This window comes from Salmo salar, chromosome ssa03, assembly GCF_905237065.1.
Source record: "Salmo salar chromosome ssa03, Ssal_v3.1, whole genome shotgun sequence".
Classification (NCBI taxonomy): Eukaryota; Metazoa; Chordata; class Actinopteri; order Salmoniformes; family Salmonidae; genus Salmo; species Salmo salar.
Window position 1 is genome coordinate 57,271,887 of NC_059444.1, and position 18,206 is coordinate 57,290,092.

Below are 18,206 nucleotides of genomic sequence, written 5' to 3' on the forward strand. Positions count from 1 at the left end.
AAACTTAGGTTTTATATGCTTGTTTTTAGCTATGTTAGAACACATTAGCCTAGTTATATTATGCATGAGTATAGGTTCCTATGTAAAACCGTTTTTTTTTTAACTAAGTTAGTTGTTACAGTTGCTATGCTAAGTTGTTTTGACCCATCTTTTTAGTTTGGATTTCTTTTATCATTGTCATTAGAAAATTGAGAACTATTGTGCTATAAAAGCATTAAAAAAGTGAAGGTAATCAGAATTGAATGTCACCTCATCAATCTTACTCTGATGACCATCTGTGGGGACAAGATAGTCCCCTACACTCTTAGAAAAAGGGTTTCAAAAAGACTGCAGAGTTTCATCATATTTTGAATCACTTCTCTGATTGAGCTGGCGCAGACATAATGTTCACCACCGCCTCATAACATATAGACCTAACCAACCACGTCCACAAACTGCTGCTGTACAAAATGTTCTAAAATCAGAGGAGCACAGCAGTTTGACTCAGTGCGCTGCCTCGCACACACACATACACAGCCATACACACTTTCCAGGAATGTACCCTTTCCAAGAAGCGGAAATCAGTTTGAAAGTGATTGAACAAACATCTGCAGAAGAAACGCATTATGAAACCATCCCAAGTTACCCGTTGTTGAAATATAAATCTTGCATGAAGCGACGGGAAATGTAAAAAAATATGGTATGGTGATTTCATTTTGTACTCTACATACTGTACATAACTGTATAGTGTATCAGCAACAACTGAAGGCCCAAAATTCAAATTCTGTAGATTTGTTGTGAGTCCCACAAAGACTCCAATTCAACACTCATGAGGTGCCTTGAAGGCAGTGGAGAAACAGTACTTGACATAACTCAGGTCTATATCTCCATGCATGGTAGGCTCCTGGCTCCTACACTTGTTTTTCTCTCTTGAAGAGACAGTTACATAAAGTTGGGCCGTGCTCTCCTCTCTGATTGGTTACAAGGGTGCCGCCAGACGAGTCAAGATTGATTGCTTCCTGCATCAGGCTCTCTCCTTCCCGCCCCCTTGTTCTCTGATAGTATGTATACGTTTAACTGTTCTAGGAAGAGCAGACTGTAGAGCTGAAATGCTGACACTGACTCTGGATCAGCACAGTAAGTCACAGCATTGACCTTAACTCAGTCATAAATGCATACGCTGGCCAGAAGGCTGCTTATTTAGCAGGTATGACTGACCTTTGACCTTAGCTGTGAAGTACAGTATTGAACCACTGCCACAGTTGTTGTTCATGCATGTGTTTTGTTTTTTAATCAAGACGAGAAAAATAACTTCCTTATTTGACATTATTTATTTTACATAATCACTTTCTTCATAAAAATAAGACATTCGAAATGTACATTTTGTTCAATTCAAGTATAATACAAACCAAACTAGCATTCTGGCTTGATTAGAAGATACTCAGTTGACTGGGTCAACTGTAACTAGGGATGTGCACACATCTGGACCAATAGTGTTCATACTATTGCAATGTCACTACGGTGTTACCAGTAACAAACTTCTACAGTGCAGTCATCCAGCTATTCACACAGGCAAGGAATTCCATCCAACACAATTATAAACTTAGAGGCCACATAGGCCTATGTGTTGGTTCTATTTTGGGGTTTGTTGTTTCAATGAGTTTAATTGTATTAGAAAGTTTCAGTTTTAGATATTGGTTCACCAAGTTTCCAACAGTTCTATACTTCGCCCCAGTTCTCTCATCATCGCGATTCTAATTCCCGTAAGGCTATATGAGCACAAACTATACATTCGGTTGTCTGTACTTGCTCGCGTTTTGGACATTTTGTTCAAGCTAATGGAAAGAAAAATGTTGCGTATACATTTTTCTCACTGACCAATCCACACAAAAGTAGGTCCATATACAATAAATTATTTTTATACCAGGAAAACAATGACTAATTGGCTAATATTCATGAACAATCGGTTGTCTGCATGCATAGGCAATTATCAAGGACATTAGAATGTTTGAAATGTTGGCCACTTGGCAATAGGCACTCATTATCTTTAATACACGTTTGCCATACTTTGTGATACAGTCTAATAGTGATATTGCTACAACTTCAATTTTCATAACAGGTTATAACCGGACATAGCTGCTCTGACTAACAAAGGGTGATGCCAACAAGGCTAACCAGACGCTGGCTGTCTCCATGCTTTACAACACTGATAACGGCTAAGTAACACCCCCTTTGTGTGTTCTCCATACTCTTACAAGGATTTGAAATGATACGACCTCCACTGAAACAATCCTCAAATGAAGTGGCTATTCTTCACACTGAATACCATCATGACTACGTACTTCACCTAAACCTTCAAAACTCTAATTGTCGATCCAATGTTCTACTGGAATGACAAGATCTCCCACTTGCGCCTTCGTTTTTTTCTCCTTCTCTGACCATCTATCTTTGCCAGGATCCATTTTTCACACCTCCCCTCCTTCACTTTCAGGCTCCCCTCCTTCACTGTCAACCCCAAATCCAGGTGTTCTAAGTGGGGCAGGAGGCTCCCGCTATGGGCCTTGGTGTGGGATGGAGCATACTGATCAGACCACTCACACTACTGTATAGCAATTTGGGGAGCAGGGTAGTTTGAGATCTACAATCACTTGCACTTTGGAAGATGGCCTTTCTAAGGCACTGGTTCAGTCCCCTGTCCCTGAACCCCCCTTCCTAGGAACACAACTTTAGTGGGGACAGGAAGTGAGTGTGTTTCCCACTTCCTGAAACAGGGCACCACCAGGGGCTTTAAAGCTTTGCAATCAGAGGCTTCTTCCCTTCTAGACTTTCTCCAGGATTGGTTCGCGACGTCTTTCCCCCACCACCACGTCAACATTAGGTCCCATTGAGATTTGGCCCTTTTTCTCTCTCCTTAGGGCTTAAGGTAATTGAAAGGTCAAAGTTCACTTGGCGACTCTGTATATGGCCAGGTCTAGTGGTTCCTTACTGGGAACACACCAGTCATCTGCCTCCAGGTTAACTTTGTAGTGTTTCAGAGCTGTCTTGTTGAACACAGGAAGCCTCTCCACTGAATCTGTGGACAATGCCTGAGGGAGAGAGTGGGGGATGGAAGATAGAGTTAGCGATTAGCATGTCTAGGGATGTGACAACTTATTATTACTTGGTTATTAGTATCTGAGGTGTAACAGGCGGTAGTAGGTAGTTGCCTCTTACCTTCATGTGAATGACAGCGTCGGTACCATGACCCTCCATCGAGTATAACTGCAGGTCTCCCTGGAAGTAACGCGCGTAGAGGCGCGAAATGGGAAGCCCATAGCCAAAACCAGCCTGGAGGGACACACAATAGGGGAAATGTTATAGCTAATGAAAATATATCGACATAGCTGTAACTATTAGCACTATCAAAAATAGGATCTTTGGCCTCAAGGTACAGAAATGCTGCTAAAGAAAACAAGGTTATCTAGTCGTAAGTATGGCATCTGTGCGTTTTTAGGTTCTGTGAGGTTATATAAGTAGATGTGTGTGTATCACTCACCAGTGGGGCCCGGTGATTGTCACCAAAGTTGGGTCTGGGAGCTGTGGAGTACATGTAGCTGAAGAGTGTCTCAATCTTTCTTAAGGGGACACCACCACCCCTATCCATCACCTAAAAAAAAGAGAGAAAAAGAGAGCGAGACAGAGAGAGAAAGAGATTACACCTCAGCTCAAACCCATTTATTGACATTATCTCAAATGTTGTATTTTTCAATCTGGGTCTATTTAAAACTCTTTAGGGATAGGGGGCAGCATTTGATGTGGCTCTCTGCATTTTCATCAGATGTTTGTTTGAAACAATGCATTTCTGAACATAACATGCCAATTTCAAATGAGGTTTTTGGACATAAAAATGTACCTTATTGAACAAAACAAACATTTATTGTCTAACATGGAGTCCTGGGAGTGCCACCAGCTGAAGATCAAAGTTTAGTGATTAATTTTAACGCTATTTCTGACTTTTGTGCCACCTGTCCTTCTTTGGAAAGTGGCTGTATGGTTTTTTTGTGGCTAGGTGCTGTCCTAACATAATCGCATGGTGTGCTTTAGCCGTAAAGCTTTTTTGAAATCGGACACTGGTTGGATTAACAAGAAGTTTATCTTTAAAATGGTGTATAATACTTGTATGTCTGAGGAATTTTAATTATGAGATTTCTGTTGTTTGAATTTGGCGCCCTGCAATTTCACTGGCTGTAGGCCAGGTGTTCCGCTAGCGGAACCCCCTTCCCAGAAAGGTTAAGTAGAGCTAACACCGACTAACACTACATATTGGGCAAAAATACATGAAAAAAATGCCTATTATATAAACCTGGGATTAGAACATTGGGCCAGAGAGAAGAAAATGCTGAGGTCATTAGGAATAATAATCAAGGCGTCTAGTGCAGAGGTAAGCAGATGGACCTGGTGGTGGAGGTGGATTATGAGAGGACTTAGCTCAATTCATTGAGACAGCCATAGTTTCACATTCACCACTACTAAGATTCTAATTGGGGTAAAGGTTAATGATATCAACCAATAGCAGCTTTAGTTAATCCCTTACTAAATATGGCTTTACATACTTTGTCCAATCCTGTTAATGAGAGCATGGCTCAGTGGCTCTACATTAATCATTGATAAGAATGATGCCTTGGATAACTCAATTAAGGCTGTACTAGGGGGTGAACTAGGCTGAGGGCACAATAGAGAGGTAAGCTATTGGCACAACATTACAGCCAACATCATCTTTCACTTACAAACCGTTGGGTTGTTTCAACTAAGAATTTGAGGTGGTTATGCAGCGAGGGAGTTTCAATGAATAACAGGATTGGGTTTAAGGTTAGAGGTCACATACTGTAGGCCTATGTGTTGGTTCTATTTTGGGGTTTGTTGTATCAATGAGTTTAATTGTATTAGAAATGTTCAGTTTTAGATATTGGTTCACCAAGTTTCCAAAAGTTCTACACTTTGCCCCAGTTCTCTCATCATCGCAATTCTAATTCTGCAAGGCTATATGAGCACTGTGATTGGAAGTCTGCCCTGTCACTCACCTTGATTGACAGGTCCTCTCCGCCAAGGGCCACCATGACTCTGATGGGTGGGAGGTTGTGGCTGACTTCATGGGTCTCAATTGTAGCTCTCATGGCATTCTGGGGGACATCAGAAGAGAACGTCCAGGTATTTGTCAACACATAAAATCTGACCAAACACCATCATACTTTGATATTACTGTACTAAAGTCTTGCAGGCAATGTCCTCCCCATCATACATTTTGAGTTAAGATATCATTATATGGACTCACCTTGAAGAGCTCAAACAGCATGTGGTAGAGATGGGAGGGGATATAAGTGATCTGGATTGGATCTCTGACATTGTTGGCTGAAAAGGAAATGATAACACAATATGAAGTCCGCATAATTGCATTAGTTTATTTCCCTATAGCTACTAACGTACTGCATGTGATGCTATTTAGCTTTTAAGATAATGTGTTTTTGTTTTTTTTCAAATTCACATTAATTGTGAGGGTGTGTAGAGGCCTGCTGTGCTTACAGTTCATCTCCCTTAGCTCAAGCTCAGGGGCCCCGAGGTAGTACTGCTCACAGAGCATCTTGGCACTGTCAAACGCATCTGGAGAGAAAGAGACGAGAAGGAATGAAAGAAAGAAATGTAATTAGCTGTTTCCAGCTCTCACTCTGCAAACAAAAATGGACATGATCGCCAAATGTAGGTAGAGCCACTCTTTGTGAGTTACCGGCTTCAAATAAACAGAATTAGCACTTCCAACTGGGTCTTTCTATCCCCCTACAACCTAATTTTCACCTCAGACCAAGTTAATGAGTAAGCCCCAAAGACTGGTTCTCTTACCTCGAATCACTTCAGTGACATCACACAGGGAGTCAATGCACCCGATGGTGTTGGGGTGGGCTGGGTTGGTGTTTCCGTCGAAAACAAGCGCTGCAGAGAAAAAGGGGACAAGGGGAGGAGGCAAGGAAAAGGGGGAAGAGTTAGAATGTTACGTGTGGTGGACCAAGTCCAAAATGTTTTGGTGAATGATTGAAAAAGGCAAGACTGGGCAGGAGAGGACCGGCAAGGCCCAGTTCTGTTTGAATGAACTTGGACAAATAGTCGGAACATTCTAGAGGCAAAACAAGTAAAGTGAGGTCTTTATTTTCATAACAACCCTATTTCCTGTCCTATAGTCAGGCCTCCGGGCTGAGACTGTCAAAAAAGTCTACCTCAGCGTGTGCAAGTACCTCTGTCAGTCTTTCCATGCCAACCCTTGTATAGCTGGTTGCCAGCACAATTGGAACACTACTTGGATGTGTGTCAAGACTAACAGTGTAAGCATTAATCTCAGCTTCAAACGGCTTGCTCAATGCCAGGGCCAAATTGTTGCATTGCATTATGCTTGAGTTGCAAGTTCAGTTAAGGGGAATTGGATTGATCAAGGCCAAACTGATGTTGAACTGATCAATGAGGAATGCATGTGACCTCAGAGGCGGGACTTACTGTGCTGGTTGATGAGCATGCGGATGGAGATACGGCTCATGTAGAATCGGTCCAGGAAGTACTGGATGTTCTGGCTAGTGACCGGGTCCTGGCCAAAGGTGTCTTTGTACTCAATGACGCCCTGCGCCATAGTGGGCACCACATCATTGTGCCTGTTCCTAATGGTCTCCAGGGACTCAACAAACCTGGAGCGAGGGAGAGAAAGGCTGCTGTCAATCTTAGACTTTAACAATCTCCCTCCCCCCAACATGCAATAACTAGCTAGTTTTTCAGAGTTAGTATTGGATGATTAATATATGCCATTTAGAAGAGGCTTTTATCAAAAGCACCATATGGGTGGCCACGGTGGGTATCAAACCCGCAACCCTTGGCATTGCAAACACCACGCTCTACCGATTGAGCCACACAGGACCACAATACGGAGGAGTTAGCAGAAGCTGGTGCAAACTTACGATTGCAAGACACTGTGGTCGTCTGGGCTCTTGTCAAGGAAGTCCAAGATCTCCATAAGGCTTTGGATGTACCTAGAAGAGAGCGAAGGAAGAGTTCATTTAGTGACCTCACTATTGTCACGTTACAATCTAACAGACATCGTGTCAACATTTGTTTAAACACTGAAAAACATTGATTCTCAATAGTAAAGCAAAAGGATATTGGGTCTCAGGCTCGGTCAACAGAGACTGTCAGTAGATAGCGAAGGTACTTTTGCACTGGTCATTTTCCAGTTGGCTTTTGGACCAGCTAGGTGCCATTCCTGCATCGCTCTGATACCAGGACACCCCTCATCCATCTTGCATTGCTAGGCACATTGTGTGTGTGTGTGTGTGTGTCTCAATATGTCCATGTGATTCCAATACGCACAGCAGTTGTAAATCTACTCCACTGACACTCTCATATGCTGCTTAGGACAGCACAGTGAGCCTCTTCTGTCCAACTAAATCAAGTCAACGTGAGCCCTAATTTCTGCACGAGGCTTTTCCTTCCAGCCTGCCTCTCGTCATAAAATTCAGTCAAAGCAATAAAATAAACCAAAGAATACCATACAGTGTCAAATCATGTTATAACGTAGAAGTGCAATAAAATGACATGATCAAATTGAGTTAAGGCATTCCAATGCACATTCTAAAACCTTAGATTTCGTTTATTTTTTTCCGTAAAAGTTATTTTGTGTCTTCCAAAGTGCAATATGCTTTCATTGGCTATTACACAAGTGCAATGGTGCAGTTTGCACTTGAAGTTCCCCTTTCGCCCTCGAGCGCGCGTAGCAGTGGTGGACGTAGGCTACTGTACTTCCTCCCTCGTTTCAACTGTTCCTGCCAAGACATCCGTTAGTCGAAAACAACGAGGGGAGGGGAGGGAACTGGGACAAAGTTCACAGCGCGAGTGAGTGGCGCACAGCTGGGACACTAGAGCTATGCTGGCTTGCCCTGTGCATTGGCCAAATGGCCATAACAACAATGTTGCTTAATCAAACCCAAAGTATGTACGCTATGCTGCAAACAATAAACACTTTTGTGCTGACACTATAGCACAATATATTATAGTATATTATAGGGCAACATTATAGGCTACTGTCCCGTTAAAAGTTTACGTTCACACACACAAAGCGAGTTATGTAAAACATTTCCGGATAAGTTCCTGATTGCTCTAGCTGGCTCTTACCAGCGTTGCACCAGTTGCACCGATGGTGTGGTCAACAACCGGTCCGGTAAGAGGTTGAGCTCTTTCATGATGTTGGACAACCGGACGGGGAGTTCTTGTCTGAGGAAGGCAAAGGATGTCTTCTCGCAGGCATTTGTAGAACCTGGAGATGGTTGGTGTCAAAGTTAGATAAACTAGAGCAAAAGTGTTTGAGGATATATCGAAACAATTGTGTAATAAAAATAGCTATTATTATTTATCCTCATCATCTGTGCATGCTAAACTATGGCCTATTCAGACAGGCTTCTGCCTATTCCTTCAGTATCTCATATCGTGAAAACAATGGTAACGTTGTACCCTACATTTAAACATTATGATTGGCTAGCTGGAACAACCAGGTTTCCTTATGTAAACATGTTCAGTACATGTGACTGCTGTTTGTGGTCAAACTTGAACCAGCCTACATCCGTATGTAGTATTGTTTGCACATGAGACAACGCAGTGTAAATAACTATAATTTGATATCTAATTACCATATTCCGCGTTGTAGTTTAGATTGAGATTACACCACTGTCGTATATGGTTGAATTACCATTTTCTTTACATTTGCTACCATCTGTTATTCTGCAAGCTAGCAAAACATGCAATGACATCCCTCTCTATCAGTGTGCACGATACTGAAATTAATATTGAAACATTGTGTCGCTCGAATTCTTTGCAGAGCAACATTATGACATTGCTATTCAAAAGGATGCTGTTGAGTTTGTATTCTACTCACCGAAATCCAAGAATTGCTTCATAGACAAAGGTGATGGTGAGAATTTGGAGAAATGGTCAATATGCTTTGGCACGTTGGCCAAAGCAGCGTTCTTCATCAGGAATCTGACAAACTTCATTATGCAAGGCAAATAAAAAAAAATCCTCCGATAGTAAAGAAAAATAGAAATGTCCGTTCAGAATACAAGACGTATAGCTGCTGTCAGTTTAGGTTTGTCTCGAGTGTTTACGTATCAATGTTGATTTTTCTGAAGATTGCGATAGTCGGAATTGTCTTGAAGTAGACTTCTCCAGCCAATAGCATTGCTTTATGCCCAGGACTGGCCAATGAGAGTGGGCGGTGGGTGCGCAGTGCTTGGAAACCCACCCCACAAGATATGGTCAACAACCCAACCGGGGCATGATGATGGAGTTGACAGATTGTTTATGCCACCTCTAATTTATAAGACCTCAATTAACCTACTGGTAGCCTACGTCTGTCGCCTGTCTGGAAATAATCTCTGTTATGCTGTTGACAACCTCAACAAGGCGACGTTCATGGATGACAGCCTACTGCTGTCCAGAAAACAAGGGCTCCATTTGAATGTTTTCTGTGAATGCAGGGCATAGGTTATCGCATTATAATTGATAGCTTATTTAAATATTTCCACATTCCTGTGTTCATTTTACTTGGAAGCATGGTCACCATGGCATCAACACCCAAAACATGTTAACTTGTTTGTTTTGGATTTGGATCCCCATTAGCAGACAACTAGTCTTCATGGGGTCGATACTGTACAAAAATACTTCACATGTTTACAGTAATGGTATCAATACTTGGTCAAGGAGCACTGAACTTCACACACCCTCCATTCTAAGAGAGGGGTAAAGAAAAAACAAGTCAAGACCATCACAACAAGCTTACATATCTGGTGAACTAGGCTATGCAACAACAAAAAATCCTAAGGAATTTGAGTCATTTGCAGAAAAATAAATAAAAAAAATGAAGTACATAACTGATTTCTTCCTGCTTGTTACCGTCTAGAAAATAGAACATATATTCCCTTTAGACAATACCAAGCAAATACAATCTAAAACAGGACTGTAAAATCAAGTGGTGCCATTGTATGCTATAGTAGTAAACATGCCACCATAATCCATATATGGTGTTCATTCACAACAAGGGGAGAGTTTATGGAGTGAGCATGACACTGTGTTTCCATAACAAGGTTAAGAACACAACATAGAAATGACAGAGCATGTGTTTCCATCAACAAGGTGAGGTACAGTACAGAGCATAGATAGAGAGAATAGATAGGGAGAGAGATAGCGAGAGAGAGAACAGGCTTGGGTTTATGGTCAATGACAACAGCAGCAGTGAGGGACGGGAATCTATTGGTTAGAGTTGGCTACTTATACCAGAGGCAGAGGGCTCGAATTGAGGACGACTGGCTACTATTCTAAACTTTGTGTGGTGAGCTTTCTGGCATCCAGAGCTGCTGAGGCATCAGCCAAGTGGTGATAAACAGACTGGAAGATGAGTGGCTATAAGACTCAGGCTGGTTCCCAGACTTGCCCTCTACAAGATCATCAGCAGACTCCATCACCATCATCTAGCATCCTCTGTCCAGCTCCCTTCGCTCAAGCCATGAACTGACCCTCTCTATCTGCAGAGGACGCAGCTTTCAAAGGCTTGGCCTCTATTGGTTGACCCGTCATGATATATTGCTTGTTTGTTATTTTGCTCTTGAAGCGCTTTGGGATTCTATGAAAAGCTCTATAGAAATGCAATAAATTATTATTCATTATCACCAGCCAAATTCCACTATGGTGCGTGTGTGTGTGCGCGCATGTATGTGTGTGAGAGAGAGAGAAAGACAGTGAGTCTGGGCATTCTACCCTCTTATCAGACAGGGTGTGGGCATGATCGTCCAAGGAGAGGGTGAGGATGCATCCTAATACAGCGTGTAGACGAGAGGGCACAGTTAACCCAGTTGACCAACATGAGGGACCGTGCTCATAGTACAGGATTATATAACAATCAGTTGGACCAGTGCACCATGTGCAGGGAACAGCATACTGCCCTGCTGCTTTGACAGTATTAGCTGTATAGCCTACTAGTCTGCAAACCGTATAGCCTGCCTACAGTAGTGTCCTAACCGTCTAAAGTTCACCAGCGTTGTCATATATACACTTAAGGAGGCCAAATTAAAGTTCATATACAGTGCAATATACACAATGTTGCTAAATAGGTTAAGTTGTTGTGGGCCCAAACAAGAGAGAGGGATAGGAATATGTTGATTTCGTAATACAGTATATATCAGTATGGAGAGCACTAGTTGCTTAATGTCCTCATACTGAAATGCTGTAAGCACATACAGTAGCACAATGGCCCATTGCCAGTCAATAGATACTCGCTTTTCCAGGCCAACAAGCAATGCACCAACCCGTTGCTTTGCCCATGGCCTGCGGGGGAAATGACAAAAACATTAGATCTGAGTGAACAGTCAATTGGTTAACAAGGTCGGGTGTATTAACTTGCATTTAGCTAGCATTAGGCTGATCAGTTATGATGGTTATTTCAACCACTTTTTAAAGAAATAACATTTATATATGTATTCTGTATTTTTATGTTAACCGTTTTTAGTAATAGCTAATACTATGGACGTTTGATGACCACCGTTAGATTACTTTATTAGTCATGAATGTGAAAAAAAAAGAAAACATTAAAATCATCTTCCTGGTCCTTCATCATGGTCCTTCACCCTCCTCTTGCTATAGAAACAGTGTTGTACTGGACCAGAGTTAACTGGAAATAATGTCAAAGGAGATGAGACAGGTCTTGCCCAATTTGTCCAAACGTCAGTTCCTAGGAAAGATCCTTGTCACAGTACATACCTCAGCACTCTAGACCACACATGTCAACACGTTTAATCGTCGAATTAGGTGACGAACAGAAACAGGTATTAATAACCTGTATTAATATATTAATATAATATGAATAACCATGTATTAATAGGCTGTAAATGGCGTACACTTATTAATAACATCATGCTTGGAAAAAAATGGCCCAGTACACTGATCTCTCTTAGAAAGCCCCTCTCCCTCGACCTCTCACCCAGTTAAAACAACCCCCTCTTCCCCTTCTACCCAGCCCAATATAGTTTGTTGACATGGAAAAGACTAGCTGTGGTCAAGTGGGAAGCGCCATGGTAATAGATATTGGGATGCCAATCATTCAGCATCCAGTGAAACCCAAGCAGTGACAGGGCACAATTACATGTAAGGAGTCAGGGATGGTTTTCTTGAAAGAATTTCCTCTTGAAGGACATCAATATATGTTTACCTAGTACCTAGTAAACATTAGCTTTTTCAAATGGTAAAGTCATTAAATATGCATTTACCATTATTGATATACTTTTGTGGAAAATCTAAAACATCTATAGAATTGCAGACTCTAATGCGACACTGTGGAAACTGAAGAGGGTGAGGTGTCTACAGGCAGTGTATTCAACATGGTATTTATGTAGCAGGATTGTATGGTATTTTTCTTTGGCACGTGATTCTTTGGCAGTGCCCATTTTACACCTGGGAGGGTCACTGTGTGACATTAGTACACCTGTCGAGACAATCTGAACTCACACATACAGTTGAAGTCGGAAGTTTACATACACTTAGGTTGGAGTCATTAAAACTCGTTTTTCATCCACTCCACAAATTTCCTGTTAACAAACTATAGATTTGGCAAGTAGGTTAGGACATCTGCTTTGTGCATGACACAAGTAATTTTTCCAACAATTGTTTACAGACAGATTATTTCACTTATAATTCATTGTATCACAATTCCAGTTGGTAAGAAGTTAACATACACTAAGTTGACTGTGCCATTAAACAGTTTGGTAAATTCCAGAAATGTATGTCATGGCTTTAGGCTAATTGACATAATTTGAGTCAATTGGAGGTGTACCTATGGATGTATTTCAAGGCCTACCTTCAAACTCAGTGCCTCTTTGCTTGACATCATGGGAAAATCAAAAGAAATCAGCCAAGACCTCAGAAAAAATATTGTAGACCTCCACAAGTCTGGTTCATCCTTGTGAGCAATTTCCAAACGCCTGAAGGTACCACATTCAGCTATACAAACAATAGTACGCAAGCATAAACACCATGGGACCACGCAGCCGTCATACCGCTCAGGAAGGAGACGCACTCTGTCTCCTAGAGATGAACGTACTTTGGTGCAAAAAGTGCAAATCAATCCCAGCAAAGGACCTTGTGAAGATGCTGGAGGAAACAGGTACAAAGTATTTACAGTATATCACAGTAAAACGAATCCTATATAGACATAACTTAAAAGGCCGCTCAGCAAGGAAGAAGCCACTGCTCCAAAAAACGCCATAAAAAAGCCAGACTACGGTTTGCAACTGCACATGGGGACAAAGATCGTACTTTTTGAAGAAATGTCCTCTGGTCTGATGAAACAAAAATTGAACTGTTAGGCCATAATAACCATTGTTATGTGTGGAGGAAAAAGGGGGAGGCTTGCACGCCGAAGAACACCATCCCAACCGCGAAGCACAGGGGTGGCAGCATCATGTTGTGTTGGTGCTTTGCTGCAGGAGGGACTGGTGCACTTCACAAAATTGATGGCGTCATGAGGTAGGAAAATTATGTGGATATATTGAAGCAACATCTCAAGACATCAGTCAGGAAGTTAAAGCTTGGTCGCAAATGGGTCTTCCAAATGGACAATGTCCCCAAGCATACTTCCAAAGTTGTGGCAAAATGGCTTAAGGACAAAGTCAAGGTATTGGAGTGTCCATCACAAAGCCGTGACCTCAATCCTACCCAAAACTTTGACCCATGTTAAACAATTGAAAGGCAATGCTACCAAATACTAATTGAGTGTATGTAAACTTCTGACCCACTGGGAACGTGATGAAAGAAATACAAGCTGAAATAAATCACTCTCTACTATTATTCTGACATTTCACATTCCTAAAATAAAGTGGTGATCGTAACTGACCTAAGCCAGGGAATTTTTACTTGGATTAAATGTCAGGAATTGTGAAAAACTGAGTTTAAATGTATTTGGCTGAGGTGTATGTAAACTTCCAACTTCAACTGTACATACAAAAGTATGTGAACATCCCTTCAAGTTAGTGGATTCGGCTATTTCAGCCACACACGTTGCTGACAGGTGTATAACATCGAGCGCACAACCATGCAATCTCCATAGACAAACATTGTCAGTAGAATGGCCTTACTGAAGTGCTCGGTGACTTTCAACGTGGCACAGTCATAGGATGCCACCTTTCCAAGAAGTCAGTTTGTCGAATTTCTGCCTTGCTAGAGCTGCCCCGGTCAAATGTAAGTCCTGTTATTGTTAAGTGGAAATGAACAACAACTCAGCCGCGAAGTGGTAGGCCACACAAGCTCACAAAATGGGACTGCCAAGTGCTGAAGTGCGTAGCACATAAAAAATGTCTGTCCTCAGTTGCAACATTCACTACCAATTTCCCAACTGCCTCTTGAAGCAACGTCAGCACAAGAACTGTTTGTTGTGAGCTTCAAGAAATGGATTTCCATGGCCGCCCACACGCCTCAGATCACCATGCGTCATGCAAAGCGTCAGCTGGAGTGGTGTAAAGCTCGCCAACATTGGACTCTGGAGCAGTGTAAACGCGGTCTCCGGAGTGATGAATCACGCTTTACAATCTGGCAGTCCGATGAACGAATCTGTGTTTGGCGGATGCTAGGAGAACGCTACCTGTCCGAATGCATAGTGGCAAATGTAAAGATTGGTGTAGGAGGAATGACGGTCTAGGACTGTTTTTAATGGTTTGGGCTAGGCCCCTTAGTTCCAGTGAAGGGAAATCTTAACGCTACAGCATACAATGACATTCTAGACGATTATGTGCTTACAACTTTGTGGCAACAGTTTGGGAAGGCCCTTTCCTGTTTCAGCATGACAATACAATATGAATGGGCTCCCGAGTGGCGCAGCAGTCTAAGGCACTGCATCTCAGTGCTAGAGGTGTCACTACAGACCCTGGTTCGATTCCAGGCTGAATCACAATCGGCCATGATTGGGAGTCCCATAGGGCGGCGCACAATTGGCCCAGCGTGATCCGGGGTTGGCCGGGGCAGGCTGCCATTGTAAATAAGAATTTACTTTTAACGGACTTGCTTAGTTAAATAAAGGTTCAATTATTATGTTATTTTTTTAAATGCCCCCGTGCACAAAGCGAGGTCCATACAGAAATACTATGTCGAGATCGGTGTGGAAGAACTTGACTGGCCTGCACAGAGCCCTGACCTCAACCCCATCGAACACCTTTGGGATGAATTGGAACGCCGACTGCGAGCCAGGCCTAATCGCCCAACATCAGTGCCCGACCTCACTAATGACCGTGTGGCTGAATGGAAGCAAGTCTCCACAGCAATGTTCCAACATCTAGTGGAAGGCTTTCCCAGAAGAGTGGAGGCTGTTTTAGCGGCAAAGGGGGGGGACCAACTCCGTATTAATGCCCATGATCTTGGAATGAGATGTTCGACGAGCAGGTGTCCACATACTTTTGGTCTTGTCGTGTATATCCTGCCTCCACTGTGACTCCACTAGGCCTAGCTAATGACTAGAGACTCAAAAGCTCAGACTAGTAATATTCCATTTATTTCCATCCAACTCAACAGTTTAAATGAAGTTGAGCAAACATGAAATGATTGGGAGAAGTGCTTTGAGAAGTGCATTTGATTAGCACAGCGGTATGTCCTGGATGGAGGAAGTTGACACTACATTTAGACACTGATAGTCTAAATACCCATATACTGTAAATAGATTGTATGACTGTGAGGTAGCCTATAGTTTCGTATTGGTGGATGAGACCTTGATTACAATGGAATTAGATAGTGTGAGACAAGCTTGTAAAGCGTAAGGGGAGGTCCATGTGTGTGGCACGGCCTCAACTGCAGGAGAGGGTAGACCAAGGTGAGGTGGCATTTTTAACAGTTAACTGTTTTTAACCGTTGGCCAAACATAGAATTGGCATGCATAGAGTAAATACCATGCTCTATCATGTGGAGAGGAACCTAGTGTCTGCTCTATCAATTCCGTTTCTTGTTTTGAACATGACATCTAACAGATTGCGGTGACTCCAGACAGAGTCAGTATATTAAGTTAACATACTGTACATGTTGTTAACATGCCGTTTCTATATGTGTGACATTTGCTTTGCTCTTCATAGGGGTTTGATATTCTAGTAACGGGTAAGTAGCAGGCTTGTGCAAGATAGAACATCTCATAGGAGCAGGAGCCTATCTCCTGTTTCTGTAGTATGAGGCAGCTTGATGTACAAATACACCCCCTGGACAGGACACTAGTCTATCCCCCTGGACAGGACACTAGTCTATCGCAGGGCCTTACCCCAAATATATCCCCTTAATGTTTGCGCTGTTTAATCAGCTTCTTGCTATGCCACAGCTCTCAGGTGGATGGATTATCTTGGCAAAGGAGAAATGCTCACTGACAGAGATGTAAACAAACTTGTGCACACAATTTGAGAGAAATATGCTTTTTGTGCATATGGAACATTTCTGGGATCTTTTATTTCAGCTCAATGAAACATGGGACCAACACTTTACATGTTGTATTTTTGTTCATTGTATTAAACATGGTCGCCATCTGCTGGCTATATTATATACTGCTCAAAAAAATAAAGGGAACACTAAAACAACACATCCTAGATCTGAATGAAAGAAATAATCTTATTAAATACTTTTTTCTTTACATAGTTGAATGTGCTGACAACAAAATCACACAAAAATAATCAATGGAAATCCAATTTATCAACCCATGGAGGTCTGGATTTGGAGTCACACTCAAAATTAAAGTGGAAAACCACACTTCAGGCTGATCCAACTTTGATGTAATGTCCTTAAAACAAGTCAAAATGAGGCTCAGTAGTGTGTGTGGCCTCCACGTGCCTGTATGACCTCCCTACAACGCCTGGGCATGCTCCTGATGAGGTGGCGGATGGTCTCCTGAGGGATCTCCTCCCAGACCTGGACTAAAGCATCCGCCAACTCCTTGACAGTCTGTGGTGCAACGTGGCGTTGGTGGATGGAGCGAGACATGATGTCCCAGATGTGCTCAATTGGATTCAGGTCTGGGGAACGGGCGGGCCAGTCCATAGCATCAATGCCTTCCTCTTGCAGGAACTGCTGACACACTCCAGCCACATGAGGTCTAGCATTGTCTTGCATTAGGAGGAACCCAGGGCCAACCGCACCAGCATATGGTCTCACAAGGGGTCTGAGGATCTCATCTCGGTACCTAATGGCAGTCAGGCTACCTCTGGTGAGCGCATGGAGGGCTGTGCGGCCCTCCAAAGAAATGCCACCCTACACCATGACTGACCCACCGCCAAACCGGTCATGCTGGAGGATGTTGCAGGCATCAGAACGTTCTCCACGGCGTCTCCAGACTCTGTCACGTCTGTCACGTGCTCAGTGTGAACCTGCTTTCATCTGTGAAGAGCACAGGGCGCCAGTGGCGAATTTGCCAATCTTGGTGTTCTCTGGCAAATGCCAAACGTCCTGCACGGTGTTGGGCTGTAAGCACAACCCCCACCTGTGGACGTCGGGCCCTCATACCACCCTCATGGAGTCTGTTTCTGACCGTTTGAGCAGACACATGCACATTTGTGGCCTGCTGGAGGTCATTTTGCAGGGCTCTGGCAGTGCTTCTCCTGCTCCTCCTTGCACAAAGGCGGAGGTAGCGGTCCTGCTGTTGGGTTGTTGCCCTCCTACGGCCTCCTCCACATCTCCTGATGTACTGGCCTGTCTCCTGGTAGCGCCTCCATGCTCTGGACACTACGCTGACAGACACAGCAAACCTTCTTGCCACAGCTCGCATTGATGTGCCATCCTGGATGAGCTGCACTACCTGAGCCACTTGTGTGGGTTGTAGACTCCGTCTCATGCTACCACTAGAGTGAAAGCACCGCCAGCATTCAAAAGTGACCAAAACATCAGCCAGGAAGCATAGGAACTGAGAAGTGGTCTGTGCTCCCCACCTGCAGAACCACTCCTTTATTGGGGGTGTCTTGCTAATTGCCTATAATTTCCACCTGTTGTCTATTCCATTTGCACAACAGCATGTAAAATGTATTGTCAATCAGTGTTGCTTCCTAAGTGGACAGTTTGATTTCACAGAAGTGTGATTGACTTGGAGGTACATTGTGTTGTTTAAGTGTTCCCTTTATTTTTTTGAGCAGTGTATTTCGCATGCAGGACATATACCACAGAGAGAA

The 18,206-nt window shown here is 42.9% G+C and overlaps 1 protein-coding gene across 1 annotated transcript; it reads right to left on the minus strand.

Moving 5' to 3' along the window:
• Positions 1 to 1,295: 1,295 nt before the first annotated feature.
• On the minus strand, positions 1,296 to 9,294 carry LOC106600850 (pyruvate dehydrogenase (acetyl-transferring) kinase isozyme 2, mitochondrial). Its single transcript, XM_014192566.2, has 11 exons — positions 8,918 to 9,294; positions 8,161 to 8,302; positions 6,951 to 7,022; positions 6,499 to 6,683; positions 5,854 to 5,943; positions 5,539 to 5,616; positions 5,291 to 5,367; positions 5,040 to 5,138; positions 3,515 to 3,625; positions 3,193 to 3,306; positions 1,296 to 3,065 (listed from the first exon to the last, which is right to left on the minus strand). The coding sequence occupies exons 1-11, from the start codon at positions 9,033 to 9,035 to the stop codon at positions 2,922 to 2,924; spliced, it is 1,230 nt and encodes a 409-aa protein (XP_014048041.1). The 5' UTR covers positions 9,036 to 9,294; the 3' UTR covers positions 1,296 to 2,921.
• Positions 9,295 to 18,206: the final 8,912 nt, after the last annotated feature.